Here is a 10,200-nt window from a genome sequence, read left to right as displayed (position 1 = left end):
ATCTTGCAAATAAAGAGAAAAAATGGATAGAAAAATTTTCGCTTATTTTATCAACGGATTTTATGTTGATAATATATATTTTATTTACTAACAAATTTTTTCGACAAAGGAAATATGCATAGTCATTACCATATTGATATTGATTTTAAATTTAAAAGACGAACTAAAATTAGAAGAGTTAAAATACTATGTAAAACTTCAAATTAAATTAAACGTATAAAATTTAACTTCGCCCTACTATAGTCATTTGTTTGGATAATCATACGAAGAAAACAAAACATATGAATATTTGAAGTAATCTTGTTATTACAATGGAAACAAAAAAGAATTCGATTATTCCCACTTCCACCCTTTATCTTCTTCCACAGCTACGGCTTGGAGCAGAGGCAAAGCAAAACAACAAAAACAGCGAGAAAGGAAAATTGGAATTCAATTTTCAATCCCGTGACCCTAAGGGGCAAAATGGTAATTCCAGAAGTGAAGATAGTTGGTCCATTGTAGCGGGAACTAACACTCTTTCTCTCTCTTAGCACTGTGAGTAGTGGAACCTCTATTTTCTGATAGAACACGACCATGCATTTCCATAAAAGACTTTTTGCTTTGGTCATGAGTTCCCATAATGCCCTTCTCTTTTCCCTTGAAAGCGTCGGCAGTGTATTTTGTAGGCTTGTGAGGAACAAAGCTACAAATAAGGAACCCCCAAGGAGGGGAATTTTAAGGGCCCCTCTCTTACTCAACCCTGTCAAAGGTGTCAAGCACATTTTTTTGTTTGTATTTTGTGTGTGCAGCAAAGGGTGGTGCTGCTTGTTGCGGTTGGTGGTGGGGTGCGCAGGATAAGCAGCAAAGTTGGGTGAAGGGTAGGGAGAGAGAATCAAAGACTCCAATTTTTTTTAAAAAATATATATAAAAAGGGAAGAGAAAAAAGATTGGCCTTTTTATTAACAAGAAAACAACCCATCATAGTTTTAAGGCCATTTAATTGGTTCCTCTTGGTCTTGTGTGTGCGCTATAAATCTTTTATGGTTTTTGATTACCCTTTGGGTTCTATAGGGAGTCTTAGAAACCCACTTTGAGATTTCTCATTGAGTTGAATGCTTTTGGTTAGGAAGGCTGCTGCAATGGGGAAGATTGTGTTGTTGTTTCTTTACATGTTGGTGGTGGTGGTGCCTTTGGCTTTTGCTGATTCAAGTCAGAAGCTTGAGGTTCAGAAGCAATTGAAGAACTTGAATAGGCCTCCCGTAAGGTCCATCAAGGTATAGAGAGAGAAAGACAGAGCTTGTTTTCTTTTCTTTCTTAATTCTGCTATGACTTTTTTTCTCTTTTGCCTCTTCCACTTTTCACTGATTGTTTAACTGTTTTTCTAATTGGTGTTTGCACAACAATGGACCTTTTTGGGTGAAAGGAACTTTAATTCTGGATGCTCCTGTTGTCTCACCTGGGAGACTTCTTTTAGTCTCTTTCACTTGTTCTTGAATTTTGAGCAGAATCTATGTTTGCTTTTTAGTGACACTTTTTTTCCCTTGGTTTTCCTAGGAATTGTAGTGTAATTTGGTTTCGTTCATTTGCTTTTTGTGCACATCCATGAGCATAATTCTTTCTAATTTGCATTTCTGTTGTTGTGAAAGCAGAGTCCTGATGGAGATATTATTGACTGTGTCCATGTCTCACACCAGCCAGCTTTGGATCACCCTCACCTCAAAAATCACAAGATTCAGGTGAAGAATTTTACTTTTCTTATCTAGTGCCTTTTCATTCTATAATTCAAAATTCTTTCCCTGGTTAGCTCCATTTTTCTTTCTCTCTCCTTTGGTTCAAACTTGAATTTCAAACAATCACGGGTTGTTGATGCAGATGAAACCAAATTTCCATCCTGAAGGGCACCCTTTTGGGGAGAGCAAAGTCTCTTCAAATTCGAAGCCTATTACTCAGCTGTGGCACCAAAATGGAAGGTGCCCTCAAGGAACAATTCCTGTCAGAAGGACCTCAAAGAATGACATATTAAGGGCAAGCTCTATTCAACAATTTGGAAAGAAGAAGGTAAGGAGCTTCCCTCAGCCAAAGCCAGCAAAACCTCTACCAGACCTCATCAGTCAGAGTGGCCACCAGGTACTGCTGCTCTACCATGCATGATACTTGTAATGCAGTAACAGCCAGTTCAATTGGGAGGTTGAGAGTGTGTACAAACCTTCAAAGGAGGGAACCTGTGAATATACATCCAAAAGAAGAAGCTAGTTTAATCTACTGCTAATTACTGAGCAAAACTACCCTCATTTCTCATGTATTTCATTTCTATGACCAATAAAAGGAAAATTAAAAAAGAAAAACTGTTTACTATATTGGCCCTCTTTTCTATGCAAAAGAAGATAGAAAAAGTTGTAAACTACGTACCATATTAGGTCTTCTTTTTATGCAAAAGGAAAAACAAGATAGTATGGGAGCAAAAGATAAAAGCTGGTTACTTATTTATTGATTTCTCCTGATTTTGTGTATTTTTCTTTATTCCTTTGATCTTTTTGGAGCATTTAGCATGCCATAGCTTATGTGGAGGGGGATAAGTATTATGGAGCCAAGGCAACCATAAACGTTTGGGACCCAAAAATTCAACAACCCAATGAATTTAGCCTGTCTCAAATGTGGATTCTGGGTGGCTCTTTTGGTCAAGATCTCAACAGCATTGAAGCAGGTTGGCAGGTATTATTAAATTTTTTCTCCATTGTCATCTTCTGTCTGCAAATGTTTTCAAATTCAGCATCCTCATAAAGATTAGATTTATCACCTTCCTTCTAATTTCCAATTTGTGTTTTTTCTTTCTTTTTCTGTTCTGGTCATCAGGTCAGCCCTGATTTGTATGGAGACAACAACACTAGACTCTTCACTTATTGGACAGTAAGTTATCAATTCAAGCACTCAAATTTTGTCCTTTCTTCTAATTACTTTTGTGTTTCTTATTCACTTGATTCAATTGTTCCACCACCATGACAGAGTGATGCATATCAAGCTACTGGTTGTTATAATCTCCTTTGCTCTGGCTTTATTCAAATTAACAGTGATATAGCTCTAGGAGCAAGCATCTCCCCTCTTTCCAAGTATAGCTCTTCCCAATATGATATCAGCATCCTGGTCTGGAAGGTACATTTTTATATCCTTTTTTATATATTATCTCTTGATATTGGACATTCTGGCATGAAAATATGCCCAGCACTCAACAAACACTACCATTAGTATATTGCTACCGTTGGTTTTTGCAGACCACACTAGTCAATTATAAATTGAGAGAATCTCTGACACACACTTCATTATATCTGAATGCTACATTGTTTTAGGGGTCCATGAATTTAATAACATGGAAGAAAGTCATCTGATGTTGTCTATTATGGAAAACCAATGTGTGTGTAGGACCCCAAAGAGGGTAACTGGTGGATGCAGTTTGGAAGTGATCATGTTATGGGATACTGGCCAGCTCCTCTATTCTCGTACCTTTCTGACAGTGCCTCAATGATTGAGTGGGGGGGAGAGGTTGTGAACTCTGAATCTGATGGCCAACACACCTCAACTCAAATGGGAAGTGGCCATTTCCCTGAGGAAGGTTTTGGCAAGGCTAGTTACTTCAAGAACATTCAGGTTGTTGATGGTAACAACAAGCTAAGAGCTCCAAAGGATCTTGGCACTTACACTGAGCAAGATAGCTGCTACAATGTTCAAACTGGCAGTGCTGGAGATTGGGGTAACTACTTCTATTATGGTGGTCCTGGTAGAAACCCCAATTGCCCTTGATCATTCATGTCAAGCAAAGAAAACTGAAAAGAAAAAAAAAGGATGAGTAGGTGTTCTTTTTGTCTAGTTTAGCTGTTTTAGTAACTTGTGGTACAACTTAGAGTTGTGGTGTATAATGAAGCTCTTGATCCTTCAAAGTCTCCAAAAAATTGTTGGAGAAAAAGGCAGTGAGTTTCTTAGATTTACAAGAAACAAGTTTCTTCATTGGTTTTCCTGTTTATATATATATATATATATATATTTGTTGTTTTTGTTTGCTCCTCTCTCCGGAGCTGTGAAGGCTGAGTTGTGAATGTGAACAGAATATTCTGTTATGGTACATGGAGACTGTATTTTTTTATTTTAATTACTGCCATGTTCCGTCAGTGAAAAGCTGTCTCAATAAGGACATTTGTTTATGTTTATGCTCTTGCTTGTGACCTAACCTAAGTGGGTGGATTTTTAATTGAAGAAAGTAATGGTGGAAAGAAAGAAAAAAAAAATGAGAGATACATGCACACATGTGATTATGCAGTTCAAGAGTAGTCTAATTTAGTCACTTCACATCTTTGTGGACAATTTATGGCATTAAAGTTTATGTTTTTATAATTGGAATATACTTCACATCAATTATCCTAGACTATAGAAGAGCTTAGAAAAAGAGAAAAAAGATGTGAAGAAACGCGTTATCTCCTTATTGTGATGCTGATATAGATGGACCCATATATGAGATTGGATTGTATGTTAGTGTGGCAAGCTAGCATTTTCTTTCATAAAAGCCACCCTTGTGGTTGGTTATGCACCCACCTCTTTATCACTTACCCTTAATTTATTCATATATTTATATTTATTTGACCCTTTAAGAAAGTAGCATTATATATACATGTATACAACTAGGGGAAAAGCTTTATGATTTATCTACTAAGTATATACAAAGAGATTGTTCTATAGAGTAATACTATCAGAGTGAAGTTTTTTATATTGTCAATCAATTATAAAAATTAATACTCTTTTTTAGTTTATTGTTAATGAATGATTGGATAAAAAAAGTATTTTACACTCTCATTGTAGCTCAATTAAGTCTTATATAATAAATCAAGTGTTTTCTCTTATTGAAAACTTGTGTTCAAACATATTTATTTAAAGGGCTGTTCAGAAATTGTAATAAATCGTGTTTATATCCAACTGAATTGAATTGAATTAGAAAATTTCAGTTATTTGAAAAATTATTATTTTTTAATTTAGTTCTTAAAGATAAATTGCTTATAAATATAACTATTTTGACTAAACTTTGATTAAGTTTACTTACAATATATTACAATTCAATTAACTTTGTCTAAACAATTATGCATATCCGTTTTATCAAATCCTTTTTATAGTTGAATTACATTTGACTATTATTTTATTCATGCATTCAGCTTCAATTTAAGATGATTTCATTGTTGTTGGTTTATGTCCATGCTTTTCATATCAATTGTTTTAGCAAATTAGAACAAGGGTTTTCATTTGAAGAGTTAATTCATTGTTTATTTTGTTTATTTTCTTTTTTCTTAATGGAAAAAAATATATAAACTTCCATTACAAAAATAGACGTCTTTGGAGTTCCAATACAAATTTTGTAATCAATCAAGAACAAAAAACATATTGTGAACTAATTAAAACGAATACCCCATCATTAATCATATGGTAATTTTTATATGAATTTGTATAATGCTCATGAAGTGTACTCAATGTTAAGTCCACCCCAATTTTGAAAAGCATGGCTTTTAAGTTCAATTATTATGTCTTTTTTGTCGTATGATTTAAAAATTAACTCTCCACCCCATACGTTTGGTTAAGATAAGGGTAAAATGACACAATTAAAAATATAATAACTTGAATTGAAATACGTCATTAGTGTTTTCTTTTATTATGTTTGTTGAAGTTCTTGTTTTTTCTTTATTGTGACTGGTTGTTAAACCTCTTGTTAAGTCCCGTTAATTATGTTTCAGCTTTACATGAAGGAGAGAAATCGGAAAAGATACTTTTTTTTCAATTGGGTTTAATAGCTTTATAAAAAGATTTCATCTTTTCCTTTCTTTAAAAAACCAAATAATGATATTGCAAAGAGATGTGAAAGTTCTATCACTTGTCATGATTGCATAATTAATCCAATCATATTGCTGATGGAAAATTTCGTATCAAAAAGACCTTCTGTTAGAGAGCTACAAAGTTAACCTTAATCATGCAATTAAAATAAATAATCAAGATTATAATTACGTGACCAATTATATATAGTTAATAGTAATGATTAAATCTTATATCTTATGATTTTCACGAGTAAGTTAAGGTTTTGAATAATATAAGGTTTCTATAAATAGGTAAGTCTTATTTGTTTTTTTGTTTTATCATGAAGCGCTATTGAAATAAAATTTAGTGAAGAAAATATGAATATATGAGCAGTAGAAAATAGTTTTATTTTTTTTATCGGTAAAATAATATATTTGATCCAGAAATACTTGGAGTGTTCAAATTCATCTACAAACTTCCATAAATAATTTTATATGAGAAATTTATAAATTATTATTATTATTAATAATTTTGATAAACAATTTTTCATAATTTTATGAGTCTACACTTTATCATATTTTTTTAATATATAATTAATCTTCATCAAAGAATTTAATTGATTATGGTGGAATTTTTCTTCTTGACTTTTAATAAAAAAAAAAGTCTAAGTTCATTATTACTGGCACACTTAATTAAATTGTTGTTCATTCATGTTAAATCCCCTCTCTTGTAAAAAAGAAAAAGAAAAGGAATGGAAGGATATAAATTTTACTCTTACATTTTCCCCTTATGTTTTCTCTATCCATTGAATTAAATGGTAGATGAAATTTAAAAATGTTTGTTATTATTCCTTCAGCTTAATTTCTCCTGAAGCAAATGTTCTATATATATAAGTATGTCTCCTACACATATACACATATATGTTTATTAAATGGCATAGTTTTTTAGCAAAGGTCTACAAGCCCTAGAAAGAAGGTATCTCTTCATAATTGAAGTGAGATCACATGTCCTTTCAAACCTAGGTTGTGTTTTTTCTTTGGAGAAATAGTGATACATTAATGGTGTTTGGGAAGAAGATTGAAAATGGAACACCATAGTGTTTAATTTAGATTCCTATAAAGGTTGGTGCAAGTAACACTTAGGAGTCAATTTCTCATAATGAATCCATTAATGTGCTTGATGGTGAGTTAGGGTAAATTGCTCATTGCAAAACCCTTTTTACCCAAATGTTAGTTTTTGAAGTCAAAGCATGAATTGATGCCACATGTGATGTGAGTCCATGTTGTGTGCCATAGAGCTGTCCATCAATACATAAATAATTAATGATTAGTTGTTGTCCCATTCAACAAGTTTTTCAAACATATCCAAGTTAGGAACGCCAATTATGCTAAAAGGATAAGGCTTTGATTTTCAGATATATTTCTACTTTTATTCTCTCCAAAATTTTCATAAACTTCATTTTTGTGAATTTCAATTATATATATGGTAATTGTAGTGGATACATTTGTATCAATTTTGTTGACATGATATATTAATCTTAGAATTTTATATATATATATATATATGGTTAAGTCATACGATTAAGAAGTATATTTTTATAATTTAAATATAATTTATAATATATTTAATATAATAAAAAATATATTGCTAGATATTATATTATTGAGTTAAGAATTTACTATTAATACATGATTGTCTTAAAATATACTTTTTAAAAATATATGACACTGAACCAAGTAATGGCCTATAACATAATTTACGTTTATTTATAAATTATCAATCACCTATGACTTCGTATGGATTAAACATAATCTTATAAAATGAAATGTTGTATGGATTAAAGATGATCTTATAATATGAAAATTTAAATTTACAATCTAGGTTGGAAATGTATATATTTAATAACGTGCCTAATGGAGATAGTGCCTAACACGTATTTGAGTTGGAGTCAACCACAAATAATGTCTTTGACAAACCAAAAGTAAAGAACGAGCAATGATTTTTTTTAGTGTGTTTTGATTACCATGGAAGAATTAATCTCATATTAAAAATATATCCTATCAATTAATTGAAAATAATCTCAAATTCAATATTTAAAATAATTAGAACAAAAACTAACAATATCGTCATGCATATTTTTTTCGTCTTGGTGTGAGTTTTTTTGAATTAGTTGAATAAGTGAATCAGAAACTAATAATGACCACAGTGAATATTGTGCTATTTGACCATAGTTGACTAAAACTTTTTTGGTGTTTATCATAATTAATCTTTAGAACCTTTTAAATGAATGATATTAGATCCAGGTTAACGTTAGTTTAGATTGATTTGAATGGTTTCCAAAGCATACACTATTATATTTTATTCATAGCATGCACCTTCTTTTTATTTATTTTGAATTTTGAATATTGTTATTGTCATCCAAATAACCTTAAACAATGTTCTTCAAATAGATAGCAAAACAACATTTGTGAACTTTAAATAAGAAGTGCTCTACAATCAAGGTAGATTGGAAACACATTCAAACAACATATTAAAAAAAAAACATGCAAATCAGTGATGAATGACGAAATCCACGTAGGTAGATTCCTGTTTATTACATAATATATGATAAGTTCCCATACAAATACGTAGCAGAAAAAATGTTGAGCATGCTTGCAGCAAACTCCAATTCCAAGTTTCAACCAACCCTGCCAAAAATTGTACCAAATAATTAATAAAATCAATTAAAAAGAAAACAAGTAATTTAATTCGAGTGTAAAAAGTTTCCCACAGGGTCAAAAATGTATGAAAATAAGGGTGAATGAAGAAAATAAACCCAGACTTTTCATTAATATTTAAAAGTTATTAAAAAAAGTCACCAAATTTCACTCATTATTTGATACACTCACAAAGTAATAATAAAATTATTAAAAATAATAATTCTGTACTAAACAAGCTTTTTCAGAAGTATTTTTAGTATAAAGTAAGAAAAAACAAATGAAACGAGAGATTCTTTGCAAATTAAAATGAACATTTTCATAAATTAAAAACGAAAAGTTGAAGAAATCATATGAAAAGCTTCTACAAATGGCATCATGCAGGTAAAACTGTCTGATAATGTTTTTCTGAAAAGATTGTGCTAATTAAAGAGTGTTTTGTCTTGTTTTCTTGTGAACATTGGTTTTATGTGAAGGCTATAAATGAATGTTACTTGGAACAATCTGCATTGGGGGAGATAGACACAGGAAGCGTTATTCCACAGTTTCCTGGAAGAGCCTGAGCCAATTGTGAGTTTATGCTGATACTCTTGGCAGTGGATTTGATGCAGTTACAAGCAGTTTTCTTATCCTCTGTTGTTGATGCAGCTGACGCAAGAGCCTTGGCTCCTGAGCAACATGCAGGAGGTGGCGGTCCACTGCCACTCACCAAGTAGCTCACACAAGGCCTCAAGTCCTTGATCACATCACTGCATGAAATTGCAGCCTCTGAAGTTGAAACAACAAGAATCAGAAGCACAAGGGCAGCAAATTCTCCTGAGAACTTCATGATTGCTGAAAACAGATTATAATAATGGTGATGCTTATGCTGCTATGAATCTGCATTGTTTCCCTTTCACCATTTATAGAGCTTCAAAGTTAAGCTGAAATCTGCAAGTAAGGATATTGATTTGACTAATGAGTGCAAGAAAGAAGAAACTTGTCTTTTTGATATTCTAGGTTAGGTGGAAGTGTGGTGAAGGAGGGTTTGCTGAGTTTCAACAAGTAAAATAGCCATCTGAATGTTCATTGGAGCAAAGGGTTATTTTTCTTTTATGATTTCCATTTCATGCAGGAGTTTGATCACTTAACCTGCTTATAAAAACCATTAATTTTGATGGAAGTAAACCTTGTGAGTGGTGTCACCCTAACAACTTTGTTGATAACAGTGACAGTTTCTCTATTCATGAACAAAATCATGTGCAAGTTATTATCACAGGATCATTATGTGGCTCTGAAATGTGTTTTCATTGTTTGCAGCAATAGGGCCCTCAATTGGATATCTCAACCATACATTATATAATATTCATAATTTACATTAGTTTATCTCAGAGGCTCTTGCTATCACCAGTCACTGCTTTTGATACATGCATTTGCTTGGCTGTTCGCCATTTACATAATTATTCACAATTTTTTGTCTGATGGAAACTTATCGTACTTTTTAGGTTTGTGTCCTTTATTATTATGTTCGTTTTTCCTTGATATATATATATATATATATTCCAATCTATCGTTGTTGATTGTTCAAGTAGTCTCAAGCATTATCATATCATTAACAGGGATGTGACTGATTTATTCTTATGATTAAATATATTGTGCCAAAGACTCTTTTTGTGTGAACCTCTTAGGGTTGAAGTTTAATTTCCACCTTCAAATTATGTTA

General features: G+C 32.0%; 2 protein-coding genes across 4 annotated transcripts; one reads left to right on the top strand and one right to left on the bottom strand.

The window, feature by feature from the left end:
* Window positions 1-704: 704 nt before the first annotated feature.
* Window positions 705-4,172, top strand: LOC124846043 (protein neprosin-like). 3 transcript variants are annotated; one of them, XM_088109164.1, is made up of 8 exons: window positions 705-857; window positions 1,110-1,253; window positions 1,629-1,715; window positions 1,852-2,106; window positions 2,527-2,691; window positions 2,833-2,886; window positions 2,983-3,129; window positions 3,397-4,172. In XM_088109164.1, exons 2-8 carry the CDS (start codon window positions 1,119-1,121, stop codon window positions 3,772-3,774), a joined length of 1,221 nt encoding a protein of 406 aa, XP_087965290.1. In that variant the 5' UTR covers window positions 705-857; window positions 1,110-1,118; the 3' UTR covers window positions 3,775-4,172. The 3 variants fall into 3 exon arrangements, with proteins under 3 accessions (XP_087965290.1, XP_087965291.1, XP_047179215.2); XM_088109165.1 differs by having other exon boundaries at window positions 1,106-1,253; XM_047323259.2 differs by lacking the exon at window positions 705-857 and having other exon boundaries at window positions 869-1,253.
* A 4,079-nt stretch (window positions 4,173-8,251) lies between these two features.
* LOC124846014 (non-specific lipid-transfer protein 8-like) lies at window positions 8,252-9,574 on the bottom strand. The gene is made up of 2 exons (XM_047323231.2): window positions 8,993-9,574; window positions 8,252-8,489 (listed from the first exon to the last, which is right to left on the bottom strand). Exons 1-2 carry the CDS (start codon window positions 9,325-9,327, stop codon window positions 8,480-8,482), a joined length of 345 nt encoding a protein of 114 aa, XP_047179187.2. The 5' UTR covers window positions 9,328-9,574; the 3' UTR covers window positions 8,252-8,479.
* Window positions 9,575-10,200: the final 626 nt, after the last annotated feature.

Source organism: Vigna umbellata, chromosome 3 (genome assembly GCF_029865625.1).
Source record: "Vigna umbellata cultivar VRB3 chromosome 3, Vumbellata_1.0, whole genome shotgun sequence".
In the NCBI taxonomy this organism is placed as follows: Eukaryota; Viridiplantae; Streptophyta; class Magnoliopsida; order Fabales; family Fabaceae; genus Vigna; species Vigna umbellata.
The sequence above is the reverse complement of the archived record's forward strand: the minus strand, read 5'-3'. Positions and strand labels throughout refer to the sequence as shown.

Excerpts from the sequence above, each read along its gene's own strand:
- LOC124846043 (XM_047323259.2), top strand. The coding sequence starts at position 1,092 with ATGCTTTTGGTTAGGAAGGCTGCTGCAATGGGGAAGATTGTGTTGTTG. Across the intron at positions 2,107-2,526 it reads TCAGTCAGAGTGGCCACCAG|CATGCCATAGCTTATGTGGA; the intron begins GTACTGCTGCTC and ends TGGAGCATTTAG. Across the intron at positions 3,130-3,396 it reads TCAGCATCCTGGTCTGGAAG|GACCCCAAAGAGGGTAACTG; the intron begins GTACATTTTTAT and ends ATGTGTGTGTAG.
- LOC124846014 (XM_047323231.2), bottom strand. The coding sequence starts at position 9,327 with ATGAAGTTCTCAGGAGAATTTGCTGCCCTTGTGCTTCTGATTCTTGTT.